General features: G+C 35.8%; 5 protein-coding genes, 1 non-coding gene and 1 pseudogene across 7 annotated transcripts; 5 read left to right on the top strand and 2 right to left on the bottom strand.

Annotated features, from left to right (window-relative positions):
• Positions 1 to 722: 722 nt before the first annotated feature.
• LOC104765428 (NAI2-like protein) lies at positions 723 to 3208 on the top strand. Its single transcript, XM_010489138.2, has 9 exons — positions 723 to 851; positions 968 to 1004; positions 1095 to 1126; positions 1241 to 1313; positions 1403 to 1483; positions 1593 to 1640; positions 1741 to 1824; positions 1994 to 2220; positions 2322 to 3208. Exons 1-9 carry the CDS (start codon positions 762 to 764, stop codon positions 3009 to 3011), a joined length of 1362 nt encoding a protein of 453 aa, XP_010487440.1. The 5' UTR covers positions 723 to 761; the 3' UTR covers positions 3012 to 3208.
• Positions 3209 to 5190: 1982 nt separating this feature from the next.
• On the top strand, positions 5191 to 10413 carry LOC104765427 (TSA1-like protein). The gene is given in 29 exon segments (XM_010489137.2): positions 5191 to 5317; positions 5454 to 5505; positions 5590 to 5631; positions 5733 to 5845; positions 5954 to 6023; positions 6180 to 6254; positions 6336 to 6383; positions 6477 to 6542; positions 6639 to 6686; positions 6784 to 6849; positions 6940 to 6987; positions 7076 to 7138; positions 7222 to 7269; positions 7365 to 7436; positions 7532 to 7579; positions 7672 to 7734; positions 7830 to 7877; positions 7970 to 8035; positions 8116 to 8163; positions 8271 to 8339; positions 8446 to 8493; positions 8650 to 8694; positions 8775 to 8825; positions 8915 to 8947; positions 9035 to 9091; positions 9181 to 9210; positions 9302 to 9405; positions 9508 to 9766; positions 9769 to 10413. Coding segments are annotated over 29 exon segments (2292 nt in total). The 5' UTR covers positions 5191 to 5242; the 3' UTR covers positions 10206 to 10413.
• Positions 10414 to 11189: 776 nt separating this feature from the next.
• Positions 11190 to 14790, top strand: LOC104765426 (uncharacterized). Of its 2 annotated transcripts, XM_019241461.2 has the most exons (6): positions 11190 to 11402; positions 11581 to 11654; positions 11927 to 13002; positions 13283 to 14118; positions 14229 to 14285; positions 14383 to 14790. In XM_019241461.2, the coding sequence occupies exons 3-6, from the start codon at positions 12060 to 12062 to the stop codon at positions 14623 to 14625; spliced, it is 2079 nt and encodes a 692-aa protein (XP_019097006.2). In that variant the 5' UTR covers positions 11190 to 11402; positions 11581 to 11654; positions 11927 to 12059; the 3' UTR covers positions 14626 to 14790. The 2 variants fall into 2 exon arrangements, with proteins under 2 accessions (XP_019097006.2, XP_010487437.2); XM_010489135.2 differs by lacking the exon at positions 11581 to 11654.
• Positions 14791 to 14968: 178 nt separating this feature from the next.
• On the top strand, positions 14969 to 18493 carry LOC104780766 (uncharacterized). The gene is made up of 5 exons (XM_087500993.1): positions 14969 to 15045; positions 15808 to 16703; positions 16984 to 17819; positions 17930 to 17986; positions 18084 to 18493. The coding sequence occupies exons 1-5, from the start codon at positions 14969 to 14971 to the stop codon at positions 18324 to 18326; spliced, it is 2109 nt and encodes a 702-aa protein (XP_087357119.1). The 3' UTR covers positions 18327 to 18493.
• Positions 18494 to 21180: 2687 nt separating this feature from the next.
• LOC104767543 (putative F-box protein At4g17200 pseudogene) lies at positions 21181 to 22457 on the top strand (annotated as a pseudogene).
• Positions 22458 to 22999: 542 nt separating this feature from the next.
• LOC104767541 (putative pentatricopeptide repeat-containing protein At3g15930) lies at positions 23000 to 25771 on the bottom strand. Its single transcript, XM_019241460.2, has one exon. The coding sequence runs from the start codon at positions 25502 to 25504 to the stop codon at positions 23612 to 23614; it is 1893 nt and encodes a 630-aa protein (XP_019097005.2). The 5' UTR covers positions 25505 to 25771; the 3' UTR covers positions 23000 to 23611.
• Positions 25637 to 25724, bottom strand: LOC147920281 (small nucleolar RNA snoR121). The gene has a single exon (XR_015592003.1). It is a non-coding gene; the product is annotated as a small nucleolar RNA snoR121 (small nucleolar RNA).
• Positions 25772 to 27703: the final 1932 nt, after the last annotated feature.

The following is a 27703-nucleotide window of genomic DNA, read 5'->3' as shown; positions in this document are numbered from 1 at the left end:
CAACACTTTCATTTAATATTTTGCATTGATTTTCTCAATTTTTAATTCAACTTAATTTGTTTAGCGTAATCATAAAACTCTATAATTTATTGTGTAGTCTTGAATCCTTGTGGAATTCGATCTCTAAGTACTGCAGTGCTCTCTTAATTTGAAAGAGTATCTCTAGGGTTTAATTTGAACTTATCACATATATAAGAAATGTCAAGTTTGTTGTTTTAGGTTTTTATATATGTATGGTATATTTTTTGAATTATGATGTGCATCTAATTAATATACCGTGTACGTATATGTAAATCATGCATTTCAGTCGTGGTACGTTGATCATTTCGCATTCACTCTGCGAAATGGGAGAAGGGATTTTTTTTTGTGTAAAATCTAAAGTAAAAATGTGTCATTCTAAGAAATTAGCCCCCTACTTTGATGGAGATGTTATAGGAAATAAGTTTACAATCGAACCATTTACATAAAACTAATTTTCATAATCACCTAAATACTAATCAAAACAATATTACAATAGAACAAATATATAACGTAGATTTTATCTATTTTATTACATTTTTATTTATATATATTTTAATATTAATATTGACATTTTTATTTATCTATATATATTTTATTAGTTTTCTTTATATATATAAAAATATGTATTTTTGCTTGACTTATTATTTGTAAATGTACGCGTCTGCCTGCGTTCGGTCTATTTAAAGAACAGAAATTTCTGCTTCAAACATCAAACGCACTCAAAATTTGGTATTTTTGTAATGAAAATCTCTGCGATGGGAAGGACAAGTGTGGTTTTAGGTTTAGCAGTGTGTCTCTTTTTCTCAAGCTTCCATGAGGTTTCTTGCCAGGTATAGTTAACCTTAATTTTTCTTTAAGCGAACATAACACTATTAAAGAGTGAATCAAAAGATAAGAAGAAATATAAAAAAATGTATGACATGCATGCATTTGATATTCATTTCAGGTCGAGGCAGGCTCAACGGAGTCTGGTGAATTTCAAGGTAGACGAGATTTTGTCAATATTTGATTTTCTTATTACCTAAAATAATTAGCCGGAATTTAACTGAGTTTGGGTTTGTTTTTGGCTGCAGATATGCCAACTAATGTGGATTATACAATCCAGGTTAAATCAATAATTAATGGGTGGATTAGATTTTGGTGTATGTCGTAAAAAGAAACTAAAATTGTTCATTTCTTTGTGTGTCTAATCTCTTGTTTGTGCTTTTTGGATCTCTAGCCTGAAGCTGTTGGTGGTCATCAAGAATTGGGTCAAAGTTCGAGTATGGACGATATACAACGTGAACTTGATGGTATATAATGTCAAGATACTAATCAACAGGGTTAGAGCAATCTAGTTATTATTGAAGAATTTTAATTTGCCTTGTATCTCGAATTGTAGCCTATTTCGGTGATAAACAAGATGGATCTGAATCTGACGGTGCCGGTAAATTTGGTGAATCTAATGATGCTGTTGGAATTGGTATAAGATTTTGTTTCCTAAATTGTTTTTTGTTTCTAGCTACTCTGTTTCTCGCCATGCATAGTTAAGTTTATTTTGGTAATTATTTTTACGTGTGGTCTTAATTCAGATGCTGAAAGACGGCAAAAGCTGGAAGAGATTGAACAGCAACTGAAAGGTAACTTAATTTTCCTACATATGCATGAAGTGGTATTTGTTCGATGAATGTTATTTTAATATCTAAAAACTTGTCTATTCTTTACCGTTCGATCATATAGCGGCGGCTGCTACAAAAATTGTTGTAGAAGAAGGAACCACAAGGAGAAAGAGTAAGGTGGAAACACAGGAGATAGAATTTGAAGGTACACGTTGAGATGATATATCATGTAATATAACATTAATTTGCTAGGGGTTCGACAATGAAATTCATATTATTATTAATTTTTTAAGACGGTTGTTAAAATTTTTATCAGATGATCATCTCAATAACTCTGAGTTGAGAATTATATTGTTTATAATTCTTCTTTTTAGGTGTGTCAAGTGCATCAGCCGAGAGTAGTCAGCAGTCTAGCTCTTATAACGGTTGGAAGAAAAGCAATGGTGGCTCGGGGATGTTGGGATCTCTAGGAATTTCACAGTCAGGTGCGTGGCGATGTTTCAACCAAGACAGAAATGGTGTTAATGAAGAGGGGGACGCTTCCATCGTTATACCAAAGTATGACATAGATGCCATCATCAAGGAAGAATCCGTTTCCCAGGTTTCTTTTCAGACTTGGACATTCTTATGAAATAGTATATTATAGACAATGAAACTTGTTTAACACGTCTCCTTCAATGAATTTTTGGTTTTGGTATGTAGGGCTCCAAGTCAAAGACCTCCAGTCTCATAGCATCTCTCACGGAAATTGTTGAGAAGCATAAGAAAGAAAAATGGTCTTCTGGTGTAAGCGTAACCACAGGATCTAGTTCTTCCACAGAAACAACAAAGACCGTTGAGAAGCTAAAAGTGACCTTGAAAAAGTATCGTTCCATAAGTGCGCGTGAGCTCGTGGCTCGTTCGGATTTCGAGGAGATACTGGCGATTGCTGCACGCTATGAGGAACTGAGCTCGGCCTCGGTAAGTTACATTTCGAGGCTGTCCATGTACAGAAGTCTGATACAGGAAGGAATCAAGGCCTCTCAGCGAGTTCAGCTTGCGCAGGCGCGTGCTAGATTGCTCAAAGAAATGGCTGCGGAGAAAAAGAAAAATGTAGAGGCTGAGTTAGCATTAGTCAAGGCTCTGGCTGAGAGAGGAGACTTGTTGTACGTCAAAATATTTGCGATCAAGAAACTAGTGTTGAAACTTGAGGCCGAGAAGGAAGAAGTTGATATGAATTTCCAGAAGACAGTTGTGAATCTATCACACGTTATAGAGGAATCTTCTAAAGCATACGAGGAGTATCATGTGGTTGTGCGCAAGTGGAAAGAGGAACAAGCAGCTGAGGAGTTCTCGCGTGAGGCCATTCAGAGCGCAGAGGAGGTTTGGGTTAAGTTTCTCGGCACTCTCTAGAGAAACAAGTCTTTTTGTTTTCTTCATCTCTTTTATATTTCATATTTTCTCTCTTGTTTACGTTTTGTAGTTTCTTGTTATTTTCCCTTTCAAATACAAAGCTTCGTCGAGGAACTTCCTTGATGTGAGCACCTTGTCAAACTCCTTTATTCCTGGTTTTATGTTTCCTAAAGAATAATAAATTAACGTTATTGAAAGATATATATATATATATATATATATATATATATATATGTTGATGTCATTTGTTTAAACACATGCTCGAGTATCAGTGTTATTATGTCACTAGACATCACTTATTTAAAGTTAAGTGGCCCAAGATTTACTCTTATAATATGTGGCTTACAATTTGGGCATCACTTGTTTTATGTGAATAAGGCCAGCCGTGACTGGTTTTAATGTTATAAACTTATATACATGTTATTGTGTTGTAATTTGTAAGCAATGTTGAAGAAAGCGCTAGGCGTTAACTAGGCGGTGATCCAACGCCTAGCGCCTAGAATGCCTAATCGAAATTTATGCGGTTTTAGGCGGTTATACTATAAACTAATATATATCTGATATTATATACATAATTATACAAAATATGTATAGAAATAATAAAAATATTAAATCAAAAACAAAACAATAGATAAAAAAATTATTTTAATTCATTTTAAATAATATATTAAACATTTATAATTATGTTTATAAAAAAACTTTATAAATTTTAAATTTGTGTAATTAAAATTTTAAAAATACATTAAAATGATGATACTACAATTTTAGGCAGTCAAAGCGGTCGTTTAGGCGGTACTATAGCACCTAGCGTCTAGACGAGGCGGAAACGGACGCCTACAACGCTTTTTCGAACGCTGCTTGTAAGTAATATGTTGAAGTAGGGAGACCAAGGAGAGACACAATTGTTTTTACGGTGTTAATTTGTTTAAAAGATTCAAAATTTGGTACTCATAAGTACACTAGCTATCAGTTATTATTATTTTTTTTTTAATTATCCCTCTATGTAGCACGTTTAAGGAAATTATTGTTATAATGAATAGAAGGACTTAATTGAACAACGAAAATGAAGAAATGGATGATGCATGGGCAGCTCGGTGGCGTTATCTCCGGGAAAAGAATGTGGCCCTCTCAATTAATACTCTAGTCTAATCGAATCTGCTAGCTTATCGTCAACCTGTCGTATATATCAATTATTTATACGTTATAATAACATTACAATTTACAATATCATATATAGAGACATGTTGTTACGATATGTTTATTTTCCAAGCGAGTTTCGTTTACCGATGGGGTTGGGGACTTGATGGTTAATGGTAATGTTTCTGTTGATTTCATGATTACTACTCACTCCACTTCATATAAGTATCGTTTTTTAAGTAACAAGTTCTTCCAAGATTTATATTTGTAATACATATTAGACCAAAGTGGAATGATTAAAAAAGTTTTAATATGAATCATATATATAGTCAACGTCTTGAGATCTAAAAGTCTGATTTTGAATTTATTGCCCTAGTTTATAAATTTATAAAAAAAAAAGTCGTTAATTGAGTTTAGGGTGACACATGTTGTCATTCCTGTACAAGTACAACCATATACAAATGTATTTAATTTTCGCATGTTGCACGCTAATACTATCTTATACTCCCCCAAATGAATGCATTATAGGAGTACCTGTTTACTTTTTTTCCCCCAAATGAATGCATTATAAAACACTGATCGGCAGACATATAGTATAATATAATTGCTTAAGTCTTACGAGATACGATATGGTAGTAATGACTATAGCATTATAGATTAAATCAGCAACGAAGTTCACAGTAGGTGGACCTTGGAGTGGAGAAGATATATCACTCTTAAGGATTATATTTATATTTCATCAGATTGCAGTTAGTTAAACTGATTAATAGTTTAAACTTCAATGTAACCAACGTGGATTCCGTATACATTTCAACATTAAACTTTAATTAAGCATTTTTCACAATATTCAAAAAGCATTGTTACCTAACATAAAAAGTGGATGACCAGGAACGTGAAAAAATAGCGTTGGATTGTTTGTAATCAGGAACATGTAAAATATATAAAAAAATAAAAGCCACGTGAATATCTATTATTAAATAAAAAAGCCACGTTGAGTTATTATTTTACTTGGGTTTTATTTAAAGTCTTGTTATATGTATTTCCTCAAGCTTCGGGACAGTGTATTTTGATCTTTGTGATTACAATCTTCCGCCATGAGAACGAAGTTTTTAGCTCTAGGTTTGTCTCTTTGTCTCGTTCTCTCAAGCTTCTATGAAGTTTCTTGCCAGGTAATTACACAAAAGACATATGATCTTGTTGTTTCTTTACAAGAAACGAATCAATCTTTAACAAAAAAAATAAAAAAAAGAAACGAATCAATCATATGATCAACTGATTTCAAATGCATTTGACTTTTGATTTTAGGATGGAGGAACTGGAGGTTTGAGTGTAGGTCTGATCGAGCATGAATATCAAGGTATGTCTTAAGATTTAAGAATCGTAGTTTAACACAATTCTCTTAAAATAACCAGGAGATGATGATTTTTTTTCTTGGTTGTAGCTAATGTCAATTCTCTCCAAGGCAATGAAGCAGCTGATAAAAGTAAGACCTCTCTCTCTCTCTCTCTCTTTCTCTATCTAGTTTCTTTTCTTCTTCTGGAATTTTCTTTTTAATATAGTTTTCTATGTTGTGTGTTGAATTAGCTGATACCAGTGGTCAGAAAAACAGCACAGCGGCTGATAACAACACTATATCTCTGTCTCTAACTGAAGAATCAGTGGAAATTCTTAAAGAATCTGTTGATGCATCAGCTCAGGTAAACTACTGTTTATGAATTTACATTAGTCAAATTGGAATGAATGACTATGATTTAAAAGATTACTGCAAATTGAGCTCTTGGTTCTTTTACTTTGGATCTATATAGGTAGGAGCTGTTACTGATGAAGTCAAGAAAAGTTCGAGTATGTTGGACCATATCGAACTTGAGTTCGAGGGTATGTGACGATGTTTACTCTGTTTTTTACTCTGTTTTCTTAAAAGTCTCGTACAGTTGATATTATGTGTCTGGAAGAAGAAGCCTTAGATAATAAAAATATAAAAATATTGATGTGAAGAGTTTGTTTGTCTTCTTTTGTGTTTCTTGATTACAGCCCATGTCAATGAACTTAAAAAGGCTGAATCTGATGTTATCAACAAAGTTGATGAATCTAAGGATGATGAAGAAGGTTAAACAAAAAAAAGTTCTTCCTCTTTAATGTGATCATTTTTGCTAAGAGATTGCTCTAACACTGTCTATGTTGTTTCAGCTGCTAGGAGACATAAAATGTTGGAAGCTATTGAACGAGAGTTTGAAGGTACCTTTACATGTTTCTGTCTAGCTTTTTAAGTTTAAGTTCTTGTAAAAACTGTTGTTGATCAAGTCTTACTTACAAAAGAGTTACTTGCAGCTGCTGCTGCTGGATTTGAACAACTAAAGATTGATGATTCCACCCAAGGAATAGATGATGAACAATGTAACATAACACTCTTCCTCTATTACTTTTTACGATCACATTTTTGTTCTTCCTATATATTATAAGTCCAAGTTCTCTGTTCTTTTTTTGTTACAGCTGCAAAGAGACAAAGCATGTTGGACGAGATTGAACGTGACTTTGAAGGTATCTCTCTACATAACATTTATCTTCTTAACCAAGTTCTTGAAATCGAAAAAGTTAACTAACAATTGGTTTTTGTCTTCTGTTTCATTTCTTGCAGCTGCTACAAAGGGTCTTGAACAACTAAAGGCTGATGATTTAACTGGGGTCAATGATGAAGAACACGGTAAAGAAAACTCTCTCGTTTTTATGTTGTTTGATGCCTTGTCTTACATGTTATAGTACTCTTGAGTCAGGTTTTGTTGTCTTAATGTAGCTGCAAGGAGAGAAAAGATGCTAGAAGAGATCGAAAGAGAGTTCGAAGGTAGGTATCTTGATTAACAAGTATCTTGTCTTAATTAGATATCTTCTGCAGAACCATCCTAAACCTCTGTTTTTTACTCTGTTTGCAGAAGCTACAAAAGGTCTTGAAGAACTAAGGCACTCAACCTCAAGCAAAGATGATGAAGCACACTGTAATATTGTGTTTCCCTCTATTTCAATGATCTTTTAGTCTCAGATACAGTATTCAGAACATATATCTTATGTCTTGTTGTAGCTGCAAAGAGAGAGAATATGCTAGATGCAATTGAACGCGAGTTTGAAGGTATGACATACTCAATATTTATCTCAATTGATTTACAATCTTTGTCCTGAGACTTTTTAGATTTATGATTATGTTTGCTTTTCTTCCACTTGCAGCTGTTACCAGTGGTCTTAAAGGGCTAAAGATTAATGCTCACACTGTCAAAGATGAAGATGATTCAGAAAAAGGTAAGATATTGTTATACATTGATACTTTTTGTTTTTGTCCACCACACTTAAACCTAGACAATGATACATGAATATATGATATGCCTTATTTACAGCTGCCAAGAGACAAAGTATGCTAGATGCAATTGACCGCGAATTTGAAGGTAAATTGGCATACCAATCATTACATGCATAGAGAATCTTTGAATCTTTATTGGTTCCAAGAAGTTCTAAGAGTTTGTTTCCTCTCTTGCAGCCGTTACTGAGAGTTTTAAGCAACTTGAAGATCTCGCCGATAGCAAACAGGAGGGAGACCAATGTAAGAAGCTCTTTCCATTTAGACATTTTTTTCGGTTCCTTAACCTTTCTTGTAGCGTAATTCTCAGAGAGGTTTACTTATATCTTTGTTATCAGCTGCAACGAGGCAAAGTATGTTGGATGAGATTGAACGTGAATTTGAAGGTAATTATGACATATCTGTTAGTTCATTAGTTCTTATGGTACCGGAATCATATCTTGAATCATTTCCTCTGTTTTGTCAAACTACTTTGCAGCTGCTGCAAGTAACCTGAAGAAACTAAATCTTGACGACTTCACTGAAGGAGATGACGCTGCACAATGTAATAATTTTTCTTCTCTACCTTTTCTGTTGACCTTGCTTCCATAGCTTTCTAAATAATGTTTTTATGTTTTGTTACAGCTGCAAAGAGAAATAGCATGCTTGAAGCTATCGAACGCGAGTTTGAAGGTTACTTTCACATAACATTTTGCAATTCTTAGCTGAATGTGAATCAATAGAAACAGATCAAGTAGATAAGTTTTCTTCTGTTTTTTTTTTATGTTCTTACATTACAGCTGCTACAAAAGGTCTTGAAGAGATTAAGGCTACTGATTCAACCGATGGCAAGGATGATGATGAACATGGTAACAAATCTTCCCCTTATTTCTTTTGTTGTTTATTTAATTTCTAATGTATCCATGAATCAGCTATGTTTCCATGAATCAGCTATGTTTCCATGTTTTGTTACAGCTGCAAGGCGAAAAAGTATGCTTGATGCTATTGAACTCGAGTTTGAAGGTACTTTAACATACATTCCTCTCTCTAACTTTGAAGGAACCTTGAACTATCCTTGGTGCAATAAGTCTTGTTAATCAGATGAATCCAAATCATATACAACAAGTAATCATGATCTTAATGAGATAAAGAATGGGAAGTTTCATTTTTCTTTTTCAGCCGCAACAAGAGGCCTTAATGAGATAAAGAATGAATCAAAACAAGGTAAATAACTTGATCGTTTTGTTCCTCAAAGTCAGAGCCTTGTGAGATACGTTTTCAGTCCTTTTCTCTTTTCTTAACAGATGAAAACAAGAGAAGCATTATGTTGGAAGCAATCGAACGCGAATTTGAAGGTAATCTTAAGAACTAAATAATTCTTTTGAAAACAAGGACAAGTCTCTAACAGTTTGTTTTGGTCTTCTTGTTTAATTCTAACTTGCAGCTGTTACAATTGCAAAGACTAATGGAGATGACTGTAAGAAACTGCTTCAATATTATTATTTATGTCATTTTATTTCAGAATCTCTGTGATAGCTCTTAATTTCATGTGTTGTGTCAACAGCTGCAAAGAGTACGTCAACCATAAGTGTAGCGCAGAAAACTTATGCCGGAAACAGTGGTACTTAAACTTCAGATTCTCACAAATATATATTTTTCTAAAAGGAAACAATTAATATCTCAATGTTTATATGTTCTTTCTTTTAACAGCTGGTTTAGATGGTCTTCTAAAGCCTGCAGGTTAGCTTTAAAGCTCATTCTTGTGAATGTTAAAGAATTTTACAAGAGACCTATTCTTACGTGTAATTCTCTCTGTTTTTGTTTCTTGCAGATGGTGTATGTGGTTGTTTTAACCAAGACAAAGATGGTCTTAAAGCAGACACGGATTCTTCCATTAACATAGCTGAGATACTCGCTGAAGAATCCAAATCCCAGGTTTTGTTTTATTTTTATAGATAGTTCTTGAATAGACAATGGAAGGCTCTCACATCTGAATCAATCACAGTTTCTTGATAACTTTTGACTTGAATTTGGTAGGGCTCAGAGACTTCTCGCCTCACCATATCATTGAACAATCTTGTTCATACCCATAGAGAACAAACGTCCTCAAAGGTAAGCTCAGTCCTTGGTTCGTCATCGGTTACTTCTACCACAAGCGAATCATCCGCCACATCAGAGAGCATAGAGGGCTTGAAGCTAACCCTAAAGAAGCTACGGGGTCTAAGCGCACGTGATCTCGTAAACCATCCAAACTTCGATGAGATTATAGCAGCCGGTACACGTTACGAGGTACTCAGCTCATTGGTTACATCTCTTTGCTAGCCAAATACAAAACCGTCATTAAAGAAGGACTCGAGGCTTCTCAGAGAGTCCAGATTGCTCAAACCCGAGCTAAACTGTTGAAAGAAACCGCAATGGAGAAGCAGAGATCCGTAGACTCGGTGTTCGCATCGGCAAAGATCACGGCTCAACGAGGAGACGCGTTGCACATCAGAATCGTTGCGATCAAGAGACTGTTGGCGAAGCTAGAAGCAGAGAAAGTGAACGTTGATTCAAAGTTTACGTCGTTGACGACGAGTCTGTCACAGCTTCTCAAGGAGGCGTCTCAGGCCTACGAAGAGTATCACGAGGCGGTGCGTAAGGCAAAGGACGAGCATGCGGCGGAGGAATTTGCGCTAGAGACGACAAAGAGAGCAGAACAGATATGGGTTGAGTTTCTTAGTTCGCTTAATTGAGCTAATGAGATTCTTGATTGTATTTAAAGCACATCTTCAATTAGTTGTGGTTCTTGTGTTTTACTTTCTGGTGTTGTTTTGTTTGAGACTTTGTTTGTTGGTTATATCAGGGGAGAGAGGTTGAAAAAGACCTTTGAGAGAGAGATAGATAAAATGAGAGATTTGTTACAAAATAATCGTCTTTTATAATAAAACTTTTTTTTTTCTTTTTACGGTAATGCAAAAAGATAAAATCTTGAAAAGTTTCAAATAAGTGTGAAATTGAATGATGAAATCAACAAAATCATACTAATAACTAAAAAAATAAAGAATATCATGATTCTTTTTATTCTTTACATTCATATAGCTTAATAGCGTTAATGATCGACTCATGATGACGATTTAAGAGGCATATGTGTCTTCCTAGCTAGGTACTATTACGTATTAACATTTGTATACAAGTTAAAACTTAAAAAGGGCTAAAATCAGAAATCATGAGAATTTTGAGTTCTTGTAATTGCAATTTGTTAGTAAAAAAATCACATTAAATAGAGATTGGTTAGTCCTACTCCTACCACCATTTTTCCTGATACATAACTCAAAAAAAGGACGTCGTAAGTCGTAACCACTTGAATAATATTATTTGTTTTGTCGGCTAATAAATTTATCTATAAAATTAAACAGATCATAATTTTGTTTTCCTTTGAGATCATCATAATTTAAGTGAAGAAAATGTTCTCTTTCTTATACTAGTATATTGTTTGGGGGGAATCAAACTTAAAATTATTTTGTCACACGTCAGTTAATATTTAAAAATGCTCTACAAATGTCCTTGGAAATATTCAAACGCAATAAATTAACCAAATAATAGTATAATACTAATAATGAAAACAGAGTAGCCCACACGTGTTAGCTAACACATGTTGTGAGCCATCCCATCATACTCGGGAAAAAAGCAAAACGACGATTACTTTAAATTATTAGTTTTGACGTCAGCAAAACAACGATTAATAAAAAGAAAACGAACAATTCTGAGAAAAAAAGAAAAAAAAATCAAATACTAACAAATAAGAATCAGCCACCTCTCTCTCTCCTCGTGCACAGCAGCTCTCTGACTCCGTTAGACTCCGAGTCTCTGAGCTCTCTCTCTCGCCGCGACTCTGCTCAGCTCTTGGTGGTGGCTCAAGTTTAGATCACCGGAGAAAAACTCTATGCAATGTAATTAATGTCCTCTTTTTTTGTTTCTTTCTAATTCGTCTTCATCTGCTTCGTCTGCTTCTTTACAAGTTCGTGTTGTTTCTCATATCTCTGCATCGATATGATTCTTCTTTCTAGTTTTGTTGTTGAAGTACATTGACTTTTAGGTTTCTTCTCTATCTTTTTCTTTGAATCGTAGATTTCTGGAAAAAAAAAAAAAAAAAAAAGATCGCCTCAATACCAAGTCGGAAGTTCAATTTAGTATCGGAATTAGTAAGATTACTCCCTACGATCTTGATCTTTTTAGAGTAAAGATGCTCGCTTCGATCTTGATCTTTTTTCTTACATTGGCTTTTATTTGGTCATCGCAAAACTGTTTCTTGATTTCGTCAACGCGGTTTCAGTTCTGATTCTATCTTTATATGGAAGTGGCGATTTCATATACCAATTGAATTTGAGTTTTTTTAGATTTAGCAGTGAGGGAACTGGGATCATAAGTTTTACTATATATAGTTCCATGCTGATGATTGATTTTATCTTTCTAGGTTGCTGCTGCTGAGAGCTGATGGAATGAAGTGAAATGGAATTTGTCTAGATGCTAGTGGTTTTGTGGCGTATTGAAGTCTAGGGAAATAATAGGAGGATATTGAGGATGTTATTGTTGTAAAGGAATATAGTATGGAAGACCTTCGGCTGTCACCGCTGAAACTAGGTAGCTTTAAGTCTTCATTGTCAGGGAGGTCTACTCCAAGGGGTTCACCTACATTTAGGAGAGTTCATTCTGGCAGGACTCCACGTAGAGATGGCAAAGCAGCTGTTCAGTGGTTCAGAAGTAACCGTCTGCTTTATTGGTTACTTTTGATTACTCTTTGGACCTATCTTGGATTTTATGTTCAGTCCAGATGGGCGCATGATGATGATAGCAAAGTTGAGTTCTTACGGTTTGGAGGCAAACTGAGAGAAGATGTTTTGCATGTGGAACAGAATAAAAGACTGGATGCTAATGGGAGTTCTCATGCTGTAGTAGGTAATACCAATATAGTCCATATAGGTGTAAATAAAAGGATGCATGTAACTTTGGCCAAGAAAGAGGATGTCACATCTCGACCAAGCTTGAGCTCCAGGAGGAGGACCAGAAAAGGTAGTCGTAGTTCACGTGCAAGGATTCGTAGTAAGCAAAGGGTGAGGAAAGTGATGGAGACTAGGGACTTGGACGAGCAAGATCAAGAACTTCCTAAGACTAATGTCACCTACGGTAAACTTTTTGGTCCGTTTGGATCACTAGAGGATAGAATTCTTGAATGGAGTCCGCAAAAGCGATCAGGGACCTGTGACAGGAAATCAGACTTTAAACGTCTTGTTTGGTCTAGAAGATTCGTCCTACTTTTCCATGAACTATCAATGACTGGTGCTCCAATTTCAATGATGGAGTTGGCTTCCGAGCTTTTGAGCTGTGGTGCAACAGTATATGCAGTAGTTTTGAGTAGAAGGGGTGGATTATTGCCAGAGCTCACAAGGAGAAGGATCAAAGTGGTTGAAGACAAAGGAGAACTCAGTTTCAAAACTGCCATGAAAGCAGATCTTGTTATTGCAGGATCAGCAGTCTGTGCCTCATGGATAGGTAAGGAAAAATAGATCTGCTAATTCTTTGACATCACTATTTGCATGAGTACATATTGACCATCATGTTCAGAAATGCGTACCATAGCCCATTCCTTTCCTACTGAAAGATGCATTGTGAAATTAGAAGTTGTCAAATATAGCATGCTCACTTTAGATTGTTTTCAATTAGTGCAATTTTTATATATTTTTTCATCAAAACAATTGTTAAAACATGTTCAATATTCCTTTTCTGCCTCAAGGTTGGATTCTCATTATGATGTATGTTACAATCTCCGCAGATCAATACATGGATCACCATCCAGCTGGTGGAAGTCAAATCGCTTGGTGGGTGATGGAGAACCGGCGTGAGTACTTTGATCGAGCAAAACCTGTGCTCGACCGAGTGAAACTGCTAATTTTTCTATCTGAAGTGCAGAGCAAACAATGGTTAACATGGTGTGAAGAGGACCATATAAAGCTTAGGTCTCAGCCGGTTATTGTTCCGCTGTCTGTTAATGATGAGTTGGCTTTTGTTTCCGGGATTTCCAGTTCACTAAATACTCCAACACTGACCCAGGAGATGATGAAGAAGAAAAGACAAACACTACGTGAATCAGTCAGAACGGAGTTCGAATTGACAGATACGGATATGCTTGTGATGTCTCTTAGCAGCATAAACCCAGGAAAGGGACAACTTCTTCTCCTTGAATCTGCCGCCTTGGCACTGGAGAGACAACAAGAACAAGAACCAGTGGCTAAAACTAATAGTAATCAGTCCAAAATCAAGAACCTCAATGGCATCAGGAAGGAAAAGATTAGTCTTTCAGTCAGACATCGTTTAAGAGGTTCACCACGGAAGATGAAGATCACGTCTCCTGCTATTGAAAATCCAGCCGTTCTCACGGCCACTGGTAAAAGAAAGCTGTTGTCGTCTGGCAACGTAACACGGAAACAAGACCTTAAACTTCTTCTTGGATCAGTTGGGTCTAAGAGCAACAAAGTTGCATACGTTAAGGAGATGTTGAGCTTCTTGTCAAACAGTGGAAACTTATCGACCTCTGTTCTATGGACTCCAGCGACCACGCGTGTTGCCTCATTATACTCTGCTGCAGATGTCTACGTAACAAATTCCCAGGTATTTTCCTCATCTTGATCCTTTTATGGCTTGCACTCAAAACAGACACTATCAAATGCTTTTTGATGCGTTATTCAACCTTTGTTTACCCTCTTCAATTTGTGAAACAGGGAGTTGGTGAAACATTCGGGAGAGTGACTATCGAAGCAATGGCTTATGGTCTTCCGGTGAGAAACAAACGATAGATGAATCCATGTTTTCTTATTCTGGAGAGACAAAAAGGCAATGTTCTCTCATCCTAATCATTGTTTTAAATGGGAACAGGTGCTTGGAACAGACGCTGGAGGAACAAAAGAGATAGTGGAGCACAATGTTACAGGGCTACTTCATCCTGTGGGGAGGCCAGGTAATAAAGTTTTAGCTCAGAACCTGTTGTTTCTTCTTAGAAACCCATCTACAAGGCTACAACTAGGTAACCAAGGACGTGAAAAGGTTGAGAAGATGTACATGAAGCAGCACATGTACAAGAGATTTGTGGACGTACTAGTTAAATGTATGAGACCGTAAGTGTGTACTTCCCTCGTTTACTTTTGGTTTAGTACTGGTAAGATCGTGTATCAGAAAGAAAGAAAAAGAACCAACCCCCCCCCTCCCCCCCCTCCCCCCCCTCCCAAATTCTTATAAGATTCTTGCTATTCTTTGAACTTATATTACAATTTGAAATCTTTACTCTCTCTTTTTGTTGGAATCTGTATCCTAAGTCGTCGTAACTAAATAATTTAGCACGCATGCCTCTTTTGATGTCTTTTCCCACTAACCGCAGCCTTTTTGTTGCGACATCAAGAGAAACGATGCATTCAGGTAAATACAAGTAAACGAGAAGAGGATTGGTTGGATGGCAAAGTAAAGGATGTGGAATCTTGATCCCAATACCAGAAACCATGTCTCTGAAATAGACAGACTCGTGCTCTTGTTTCCACAGGGATTGTTTGTAATCCACGATTGTCCAAATAGAAACATGATGATGATCATCTAGAAAACACAAATAGAGAAAATAATTAAGAATCATCAATAGTTTCTAGCTAGATTTATAATTTCAATGTATAGGTTTTAGTAACTCACTTGGAAAATGATAACAAACGAGCTGAATGATGCGTAGATGGCCCATGGAGACGGTTAAGGTCTCTGAAACGACCGCATCATCACCATAAGAAGCACGGCGCATCTCTTGGTAATGGTAACGATGGATGATGATGCATTTTAATTTGCTTATATTTAGGGTTATAAGCTACAATAGGTCCGTCGTGAGCTAACCAATGATATTACTACCCATACGTACACTTTGCACCTTTTCTTTGGAATCTTGCAACCCCTCTCATAATCATTTTCATTCAATTGAAGAGCTTGGTGGTCATAACAAATCTGTGACTGCGATCCGTCTTGACCGTTTAAAACTAGTGTATCGAGAACCAGCAGGTCAGCTAGTTGTTTCAAAACGTTAGATATATTGTAAATGCCAAATCTACCTAGCTCAAGAAGCTCACCAGATCTTTCAAGACTATGATAAGTTTTTTTGAGATATCCAAAAATATCCTAAATATTCTTCTGTATGTCATAATTTCATAAGTAATAATTATGTCAATTTTCATCAATTAATCAAAATTTCATTCCTACAAAATTTTTTTTTAATATTTTTTCGGTTTTTTCATATTACTACATGCATTAAAATCTCAAACTTTATATAATAAGATATTTTTTCATATTTTCATCTCCAAGGGGTTCACCTACATTTAGGAGAGTTCATTCTGGCAGGACTCCACGTAGAGATGGCAAAGCAGCTGTTCAGTGGTTCAGAAGTAACCGTCTGCTTTATTGGTTACTTTTGATTACTCTTTGGACCTATCTTGGATTTTATGTTCAGTCCAGATGGGCGCATGATGATGATAGCAAAGTTGAGTTCTTACGGTTTGGAGGCAAACTGAGAGAAGATGTTTTGCATGTGGAACAGAATAAAAGACTGGATGCTAATGGGAGTTCTCATGCTGTAGTAGGTAATACCAATATAGTCCATATAGGTGTAAATAAAAGGATGCATGTAACTTTGGCCAAGAAAGAGGATGTCACATCTCGACCAAGCTTGAGCTCCAGGAGGAGGACCAGAAAAGGTAGTCGTAGTTCACGTGCAAGGATTCGTAGTAAGCAAAGGGTGAGGAAAGTGATGGAGACTAGGGACTTGGACGAGCAAGATCAAGAACTTCCTAAGACTAATGTCACCTACGGTAAACTTTTTGGTCCGTTTGGATCACTAGAGGATAGAATTCTTGAATGGAGTCCGCAAAAGCGATCAGGGACCTGTGACAGGAAATCAGACTTTAAACGTCTTGTTTGGTCTAGAAGATTCGTCCTACTTTTCCATGAACTATCAATGACTGGTGCTCCAATTTCAATGATGGAGTTGGCTTCCGAGCTTTTGAGCTGTGGTGCAACAGTATATGCAGTAGTTTTGAGTAGAAGGGGTGGATTATTGCCAGAGCTCACAAGGAGAAGGATCAAAGTGGTTGAAGACAAAGGAGAACTCAGTTTCAAAACTGCCATGAAAGCAGATCTTGTTATTGCAGGATCAGCAGTCTGTGCCTCATGGATAGGTAAGGAAAAATAGATCTGCTAATTCTTTGACATCACTATTTGCATGAGTACATATTGACCATCATGTTCAGAAATGCGTACCATAGCCCATTCCTTTCCTACTGAAAGATGCATTGTGAAATTAGAAGTTGTCAAATATAGCATGCTCACTTTAGATTGTTTTCAATTAGTGCAATTTTTATATATTTTTTCATCAAAACAATTGTTAAAACATGTTCAATATTCCTTTTCTGCCTCAAGGTTGGATTCTCATTATGATGTATGTTACAATCTCCGCAGATCAATACATGGATCACCATCCAGCTGGTGGAAGTCAAATCGCTTGGTGGGTGATGGAGAACCGGCGTGAGTACTTTGATCGAGCAAAACCTGTGCTCGACCGAGTGAAACTGCTAATTTTTCTATCTGAAGTGCAGAGCAAACAATGGTTAACATGGTGTGAAGAGGACCATATAAAGCTTAGGTCTCAGCCGGTTATTGTTCCGCTGTCTGTTAATGATGAGTTGGCTTTTGTTTCCGGGATTTCCAGTTCACTAAATACTCCAACACTGACCCAGGAGATGATGAAGAAGAAAAGACAAACACTACGTGAATCAGTCAGAACGGAGTTCGAATTGACAGATACGGATATGCTTGTGATGTCTCTTAGCAGCATAAACCCAGGAAAGGGACAACTTCTTCTCCTTGAATCTGCCGCCTTGGCACTGGAGAGACAACAAGAACAAGAACCAGTGGCTAAAACTAATAGTAATCAGTCCAAAATCAAGAACCTCAATGGCATCAGGAAGGAAAAGATTAGTCTTTCAGTCAGACATCGTTTAAGAGGTTCACCACGGAAGATGAAGATCACGTCTCCTGCTATTGAAAATCCAGCCGTTCTCACGGCCACTGGTAAAAGAAAGCTGTTGTCGTCTGGCAACGTAACACGGAAACAAGACCTTAAACTTCTTCTTGGATCAGTTGGGTCTAAGAGCAACAAAGTTGCATACGTTAAGGAGATGTTGAGCTTCTTGTCAAACAGTGGAAACTTATCGACCTCTGTTCTATGGACTCCAGCGACCACGCGTGTTGCCTCATTATACTCTGCTGCAGATGTCTACGTAACAAATTCCCAGGTATTTTCCTCATCTTGATCCTTTTATGGCTTGCACTCAAAACAGACACTATCAAATGCTTTTTGATGCGTTATTCAACCTTTGTTTACCCTCTTCAATTTGTGAAACAGGGAGTTGGTGAAACATTCGGGAGAGTGACTATCGAAGCAATGGCTTATGGTCTTCCGGTGAGAAACAAACGATAGATGAATCCATGTTTTCTTATTCTGGAGAGACAAAAAGGCAATGTTCTCTCATCCTAATCATTGTTTTAAATGGGAACAGGTGCTTGGAACAGACGCTGGAGGAACAAAAGAGATAGTGGAGCACAATGTTACAGGGCTACTTCATCCTGTGGGGAGGCCAGGTAATAAAGTTTTAGCTCAGAACCTGTTGTTTCTTCTTAGAAACCCATCTACAAGGCTACAACTAGGTAACCAAGGACGTGAAAAGGTTGAGAAGATGTACATGAAGCAGCACATGTACAAGAGATTTGTGGACGTACTAGTTAAATGTATGAGACCGTAAGTGTGTACTTCCCTCGTTTACTTTTGGTTTAGTACTGGTAAGATCGTGTATCAGAAAGAAAGAAAAAGAACCAACCCCCCCCCTCCCCCCCCTCCCCCCCCTCCCAAATTCTTATAAGATTCTTGCTATTCTTTGAACTTATATTACAATTTGAAATCTTTACTCTCTCTTTTTGTTGGAATCTGTATCCTAAGTCGTCGTAACTAAATAATTTAGCACGCATGCCTCTTTTGATGTCTTTTCCCACTAACCGCAGCCTTTTTGTTGCGACATCAAGAGAAACGATGCATTCAGGTAAATACAAGTAAACGAGAAGAGGATTGGTTGGATGGCAAAGTAAAGGATGTGGAATCTTGATCCCAATACCAGAAACCATGTCTCTGAAATAGACAGACTCGTGCTCTTGTTTCCACAGGGATTGTTTGTAATCCACGATTGTCCAAATAGAAACATGATGATGATCATCTAGAAAACACAAATAGAGAAAATAATTAAGAATCATCAATAGTTTCTAGCTAGATTTATAATTTCAATGTATAGGTTTTAGTAACTCACTTGGAAAATGATAACAAACGAGCTGAATGATGCGTAGATGGCCCATGGAGACGGTTAAGGTCTCTGAAACGACCGCATCATCACCATAAGAAGCACGGCGCATCTCTTGGTAATGGTAACGATGGATGATGATGCATTTTAATTTGCTTATATTTAGGGTTATAAGCTACAATAGGTCCGTCGTGAGCTAACCAATGATATTACTACCCATACGTACACTTTGCACCTTTTCTTTGGAATCTTGCAACCCCTCTCATAATCATTTTCATTCAATTGAAGAGCTTGGTGGTCATAACAAATCTGTGACTGCGATCCGTCTTGACCGTTTAAAACTAGTGTATCGAGAACCAGCAGGTCAGCTAGTTGTTTCAAAACGTTAGATATATTGTAAATGCCAAATCTACCTAGCTCAAGAAGCTCACCAGATCTTTCAAGACTATGATAAGTTTTTTTGAGATATCCAAAAATATCCTAAATATTCTTCTGTATGTCATAATTTCATAAGTAATAATTATGTCAATTTTCATCAATTAATCAAAATTTCATTCCTACAAAATTTTTTTTTAATATTTTTTCGGTTTTTTCATATTACTACATGCATTAAAATCTCAAACTTTATATAATAAGATATTTTTAGCTAGGGAAAAAATCATAATCCCGTAGATGAAATTTGCTGTTTCTTTGTTTTTACTTTAGTACATTAATATATACTTTTATATTTTAAATGTATTATATCAATTGTTACAATAATCTAAAATTAAATGATCAAACACCAAAACCTTTTGCCAAACTATCATCTTTACAAATATTATTATCTCAAATTTCAAAAATATTCCACAACTTATTCACAAAATATTTTACATGCAAACGACTTGTCAAAGCGTCATTTTATTAGCATCCAAATACAATTTAACTCTAAGTTTTACCACAAAAATGTGTTCGTACACCAAAAAATATTTTATTGTTAAAGTATATTCTTTATCACAACCTATAAATGTGTCTCTGAACAAATTAAACCAATTTTATGTCCCTTCGCTTCCACTTTAACATAGTTCCTTCAACTACTAAAAGTGTTTTGTGTCGCAGATTCTTTAACCCTTAAAATTATTTACTCAAAAAATATTTTGGATAAATAAAAACTGAGAAAAAATATATACACCATTGCAGTGAATTTAGAACTAACCCCATAAAAGTTGAGAAATTGAAAAAAAAAAGTTTATTTGACATAATAAAAATAAGAAATTAAAATTATAAGTACATTGACATATGAGCTTTATATAATTCAAAGATATAAAATATGAACTAAAAAAAACAAAAAAATACTACAACATAGTTTTTAAAATTAAAATTTATAATTACATAATAAAAATTGTTAGATTTTTTCTTTACTAAATTTTTTGACATGTGTCAAAATCTTATCGATAGACTTGGCACTTGTCTCGATCATGTTAATGGTTAACTTTGAAACAAACATTTATATGTCCTAATTATTATATAAATAAATACAAAAAAATCCAGCAGAAGTAGGTTTATAATTAGAAATTAATGTTTTTTTTTATTTTTTATAAATAATTATTTGTTGTTAATTATGTATAGATTTTCTTTCTATGTTAGGTTTAGAACTTTTAAAATTTTATATTTAATAAATTTAGAAGTGACATTTATCAACATCTTATCGATATAATTAACATGTGTTATGATCCTATTAATGAGTAACTTTAGATAATAAGATATTATATGATTAATATATGTCAAAATTAAAAAATCTTTAATATGAAGATTTTTTGATAAATTTCTTTAATATGAAGATCTTGATGTTAAAGACATCTCTACTACATAGTATGCAGTATATTGATTCCATGTTTTATTTGGTATAAGTTTAAACAGCCTCTTTGGTTTGAAGCTTAAATTAATTTGGTTTAAATGAATATGAAGGGTTATTTAAAATTTGATTGATTCATTAGCTTTATAGAATACCTTTAGAAATTATTTTTCAAGATACTAAACTTAGAAGTTTTTTTTTTGTTTTTTTTTAGTTTTCTAGAAAAAGTCCGAAAAGATAATTTAACACTGTTAAGACTGGGCAGGAATTTGAAACATAGACACATAATTTTATTTTTTTGGTTTAGGACTGGGGCGAGCTAGAATACATGCAGGTTTAGGATTGCGCCGGGCCGCTGGACATGCCGACCTAGGGCTAGTACTAGCCTATGAGTATTAGAAAATCAAATCATATATATAGAAACATGTCGAACCCTAATCTAGAACGCAGCCGTTTGTTTTTGTAGAAGCTCAAGTCAAAAGAATGACGACGATGTCCTATCTTTTGCCAGAATTGGTCGGCGAGATACTCTCGAGGGTTCCCATGACATGTTTGAAAGCAGTGCGGTGTACTTGCAAAAAGTGGAACGTTTTATCCAAAGATAGGATTATTTGTGCAGCAAGGAAGCCGTTTCTGGGATTCTTGATGATGGATTCTAGGGTCTGTACGATGAGATTCGATCTCCAAGGGATCCGCGACAACTTGGTCGAGCCATCTATCAAGCAAATTGGTCAACTTGATCAAATCGAGGTATCTAAACTTTTTCACTGCGACGGCTTGTTGTTATGCGTCGTGAAGGACAACAACTCGAGGCTCTTGGTGTGGAATCCCTATTTAGGCCAGACCATATGGATCCAACCTCGAAACACTTTCCACAGATTAGACCGGTATGCTCTTGGATACGACAACAACCGTAACCACAAGTCTTGAGGTTTCTTGATAATCACCTCGGTGCCGGAAAACACGTTTTTGGGTATGAAATCTATGATTTCACCTCTAGTTCATGGAGGGTTCTCGATGTCACTCCCGACTGGGATATACAGTTTTACCAACGCAGCGTATCTTTGAAGGGAAATACTTACTTTTTCGCTCAAGAGAAGATCACAGAGGACGGAGAGTATGAAGAGATTGAAGATTTTTTACTCTGTTTTGATTTCTCAACAGAGAGGTTTGGACCGCGTCTTCCTCTGCCATTTCACTCTTCTGTTTTAGAAACCGTGACTCTGTCTAGTGTTACCGATGAGCAGCTTGCGGTGTTATACCAGCGCTTGGATTCATGCGAGATCTTGGAAATTTGGGTTACCACAAAGATTGAGCCCAGTGCGGTTTCCTGGACCATGTTTTTAAAAGTGGATATGAGACCACTCACTGGTTTTCAGTTTGACATCGAAGCTGGAAGCTTCTTCATCGACCAAGAGACGAAACTCGCAGTGGTTTTTGATATAGACGGATATAAGCAGACCGTGACCCGTCGCTACCATACAGCTTACATCATTGGACATATCGACTCTCTTCACCTCGGAGAAGCTCCGAATCTCGGAAAACCTGACGAATACGAGCACATATACTGTCTCCCACTTGTGTGCCCTTCTTATGCTCCAAGCTTAGTGCAACTATCTCTATGATTATTATTAGTTCCATTTTCGATATCGTACTTTGATTTGCACCATCCATCTCCTTTTGAAAGAGATTCAATAATGGCTCGTGCCTTTATGCTATTTCATCATCTAATCCGCTTTTTGCTATTTCATCATCTATCATAGGGCTGGGCAAAATAACCGATAACCAAATAACCGACCGAAACCGAACCGAAAAAAACCAAACCGAACCGAACCGAAATTCTTCAAATACCCGAATGGTTAGTAAAAATCTATATCCAAACTAACTAAAACCGAACCGAACCGAACCGACAATTAAATGGTTAACCGAAATATCCGAAAACCTAGAAGATATCAAATATTATATACTTAATATTATGCAAAACTATAAAATAAACTTAAAATATAAATTATTTCTAGATTCAAAACAATTAAATATTTTAAATAATCAATATATGTAAATGTTATTATTTTGAATTTACAAAGTTAAATACTATTTTGTAAAATTGAATCCATATTTTTCCCTTTTTTGTATTTTTGTTATTGTATATTTGGTTAATTTTGGTTATATTCGGTTAGTTTTGGTTATATTTGGTTTATTTGGTTAATGTTAATATAATTTATGTTAGTTATGGTTATTTATTTAAATAACCAAACCGAAACCGAACCGAAAGAAACCGAACCGAACCGAACCGAAATTTCAAAAATATCCAAATGGTTACTATATTACTATATCCAAAATAACCGAAACCGAATACAACCGAACCGAAACCGAATGGTTAACCGAATGCCCAGGCCTAATCTATCAGTTTCTCTTGTCTAACATTGAAAACTTATGGAACTCGGTTCAATTGTTACTTCACCCTCTGGGAAGGCCGCCAACATTTTCTTAGCTCAGAATCTCTCGTTTCTTCTTAGAAACCCATCTACAGGCCACAACTCTTTGTTCTTACAACTCTTTGTTCTTACTTGACTGTTCTTACAACTCTTTGTTCTGCAAGGTGCTTACTTGACTGCTCTTCCAGTTCTTTGTTCCTGGCTGTCCCGACAGTCAGATAAATCTATTAGTGGCACTGTAGGCTTCACATACTAGATCCAGGCTCTAACCAAAGGTTGTGTTGAGTACGTTTGTGAACAATTGAACTGAACCATGTGTTGTCTCTTATCCACTGCATAAGCAACAACTTCTACTCTGACAGTCTATAGTTCTGTTCACATCTCAGGGTTCTATATAATCTTGAACAGTGTATCTCTGGCTTCAGAAGCAATGACCTCAAAAGCCAAAGCTAAATTCTTTACGAAAAATGATCTTACCCGGCCTCGAACAATGATTCGGAAGTATCAGGCAAGTATGCTGCAAATGTCGACTCTTGGGTTAATTCTTCTAGTTTCACGAAAATCTCTTCAGATTGAAGATGTGATTTGTCTCCAGCAACAAATTCGTGAGCAAACCCGTTTACGTCAATTAAACTGAAGCCTGGTGTCTTCTTAACTGTGATGTCTATCATCTTTCTTCTCACTTCTAGCAAATCGTCCCATCTTTCGCAACCTGCATATATATTGCATAATAAAGCATAAACAGCCCCATTATCAGGTTCCAACTCAAGTATTTTCTTAGCTGCCAATTCAGCCATTGGTTCATCATTATGAAGTCTACAAGCACCAAGCAAAGCTCCCCACACAATCGAGTTTGGATTCATTGGCATGTTCATTATTATCTCATATGCTTCCTTGACTAACCCAGCTCGACCAAGTAGGTCAACCATACATCCATAATGTGCTAAACTCGGCTCAGTTCTATGGTTGCTTCTCATTTTGGCGAAAATTTTCCTTGCTTGGTCTACCATACCACTATGGTTACAAGCAGAGAGGACGCCAAGGTAAGTAATAGCATCTGGTTGTATTGACATTTCTTGCATTTGTAAGAAAACTTCAATGGCCTCTTGACCTTGTCCATTGTTGGCAAGACCAACAACCATGGCTGTCCATGTGAATTTGTCTCTCTGATCCATGTCACGGAAAACATTCTGAGCTTTCTCAGAACACCCACATTTGAAATACATATCGATCAAAGCATTCCCTACAACAACATCGTTCTTGATCTTGTTTTTGTCTATGTACGTCTTCACCCATTCACCAATCTCCAAGGAACCTAGGTGAGCACAAGCTGTGAGAACACTAACCATGGTGAATTCATCGGGTATCATACCTGCACATTGCATCTCGCGGAACATTTCCAGAGATTCATTGAAGCAATCAGCTCGTAGGTAACCATCAATCATAATAGTCCACGAAACTCTGTCTCTCACTGGCATCTGATCAAAATATGTTCTAGCCAACTCTAGATTCCCTGACTCAACAAACCCTTTCACAACAGATGTCCAAGAAATCACATCCCTAGTCTTCATACTCCTGAAAATCCTTACAGCTATATCCATTTCCCCGCAAGCAGCATATGCATTGACCAGAGCATTCTCCAATTTCAAACTAGGTTCCTTCATACATTCACTAACATACCCATGAACCTTTTTACAGAGATCCTTATCTTTTACCTTGGAACAAGCCGAGAGAACAAGAAGTAACGTAACAGTAGTTGGAAAAACCAAGTTCCTCTCCATCTCAGCAAAAAGCTCCATGCTTTTTTCGTATTGCCTCATCCTATTATACCCAGAGATCATCAAGTTCCAACAAAACACATCCTCTTTGCATCTCCTGTCGAAAACCCCACGAGCCATAGCCATTAGTCCACAAAAAGAGTACATTTGAACAAGAGCATTCTGCATATAAAGGTTAGAACCTAATCCAAATTTCGCAACATGGCAATGCAGCTTCTTACCACAAGCCAACGCTCCATCTCGCTTAAGACTGTTCAACAAGAAAGGAAACGTGTGGCTATCCGGAGTCACACCTTCCTTCAACATATTCAAATACAATCTAACTCCTTTCCCACCACAATCCTCCACCCTTGACCATCCCTTGATCATGTTGTTCCACACAACCACGTCTGGTTCAGGTATTTTCACAAACAGCTTACAGGCATAACTCATGTGGCCACCTAGACGACTACACCAGAAGAGCAAGAGCTTCTTTTGCACAGTTGGGTTTGGTGCTAGACCTCTCGCAATGGTTTGAGAATGTAACTGTTTGAATTGGTCCGTCGTTTTGCAAGATCCAAGGATAGAGATGAAACGAGAGTAAATCATTGGATATAGATTCTGTGATCGTTGAGATGAACAATACCTTAAAAGATCGTTAATTTAGGGTAAAAAATTGGAGAGTTAAGTGGATTTCATTTCGAAGAATCCATTTCCGGGAAAAAAGAAAAAAAAAGGAAGAGCTCAGACGGCACTTGCTATCGTCAGGGATGATCAGGACGACAGCGACGGACAGAGCCGCCGCTTAAATTGATTTATCTTCACCGCTCTTATAGTCGATCGAACTCTGGTCGCACAGTCTAATATTAGTATACCAACCACTCGACCAGAACGACTTTTGAATATGCTACCAATAATTAAACTATATAACCGAATGTTATGAAATATACAGTTGTTTAGTTTCAAATAAATAGTTTCCTAAAAAATACTTTTATAATTAAATAATTGGTTTTTAAAATTTGGATTTTGATATTAGTAATTCAACGATATCCAGAGGCATAAAAATATCTTTTCGGAAGTCTCTTAAAAATATTTTATTTGAAATACGAATTGATTTTATCCGATTTCAGAATTTCAGTAATTTGGGGAGAAATTGTTTTTTTGATAATTAAATGGTAAATAATCTAATTATCTAATCTGAAAAAAAAAATATTATTAAATACTAACTACAATCCAATTTTGCTATTGTCTAGTGAGTTTACAATATAGGAAATCAACGTCAATATATTAACTTCATCATTTCATTATCTCCTATTATTTCTATAGAAAATATATTTAATATTGTACCATTTTTTCATATTATTTAAGTAATCAAATTATATATTATTAAAGAATACTCATAGATTTTTACTCTTTTTGTAAGAAAAAATACATCAATTAACATTAGTCTTAATGCAGTTTAGTGGTACTAATAGAGTACTTTCCGTTTATTTAGAGAAGATGATTCTTTTATCCTATAAGGGTATGCCAAGTGAATGATTGATTGCAAATCTAATGTCAAACATTGATACTCTCGATCATGAGATCTCAAACCTGGGTGGGAATGGGAATGATGCTCATGTGGCTTTAACCATGTTACAGAAAATAAGTAATGATTTTCTCGAGTTGTTTATCTTTCCAATTTGTATTGTTTGTTTAGATCTGATCAGTTTTTCTTTTTAGTTTTTTTTTGCACGTAATGGACTCGGTTTTCCTCCCAGAGAACAACGTCTAGTAGTTCTTCCAATTCCAAATAGAATAAAAACTGCACAGCCATCTACAATGAAGTGGTAGCTGACATCGTAACCACTTCATCGTAGATGGTTGTGCGGTCTTTATTCCATTTGGAATTGGAATAGCAATGATGGCCACCAGCCGGTTTAAGAACAACGGTCAAGTTTGAACAATACCTAAAAGCATGTTTGCAATTCGTGCTTTTGACATTATATATATTAATCATGCTTATGACTTTATATATATATATATATATATATATATATATTAATCATGCACGAAACCTTTAAGTTGCAATATTTCACAATTATTTAAAATTTTAATTAGTCATGCTTAGCAATTTATCCGATACAATAATACAAATGATAAAGGTTGAGCCTCAAGCAACATATTAGTATTAACACATGTGGAGATGCAGTTTTTAGAATAAAAGTTTAAATTTTAAACACATGCTTTGTTATATTCTCTCTATTAATATCATATCAAAATATAAGAGAGGGATTGTAATATTGGGTCGTCTTTTTTATTCTTTGTTTTTGTAAAACTTTCTTATAAACATATAAATTATTCTTTATTTACCATAAGAAAACTAAATACAATGGATTGATATGATATAAAAGTATCATTCTTGAATACCTGGTTTACAACTTGCAATATGATGCATATCTATGTATAATAATAATAAATCGTACATCATATTGATAAGACATTTTATGTTATAAAACAATTAAAAACTATACTTAGTATTAGAGGTGTATAGAATTAATTAGCTAATGGCTATCCATCCATTGTATTTAGTTTTTTTAGTGAGTAAATAATTTTCCATTTTGTTTAATAGGCTACTGCCCAACAAAAATAGGTGTGCAATGCATAGTGTTCAATCCATTAGGAAATGTGGCCACTTCCACTGTCGGGTGGTTCACTGTGCATGAGTTGACCAGACTTGTTCCGCGTAGACAACAACAACCAATGGGATTGGAAAACCTCAATGACAACAAATTCTCCACCTCAAAGAACAATAGTTAATATTCAATT

The sequence above is a fragment of the Camelina sativa genome, chromosome 19, assembly GCF_030686135.1.
Source record: "Camelina sativa cultivar CO46 ecotype springtype chromosome 19, ASM3068613v1".
Taxonomy (NCBI): domain Eukaryota; kingdom Viridiplantae; phylum Streptophyta; class Magnoliopsida; order Brassicales; family Brassicaceae; genus Camelina; species Camelina sativa.
This window is presented reverse-complemented; position numbering and strand designations above follow the sequence as displayed.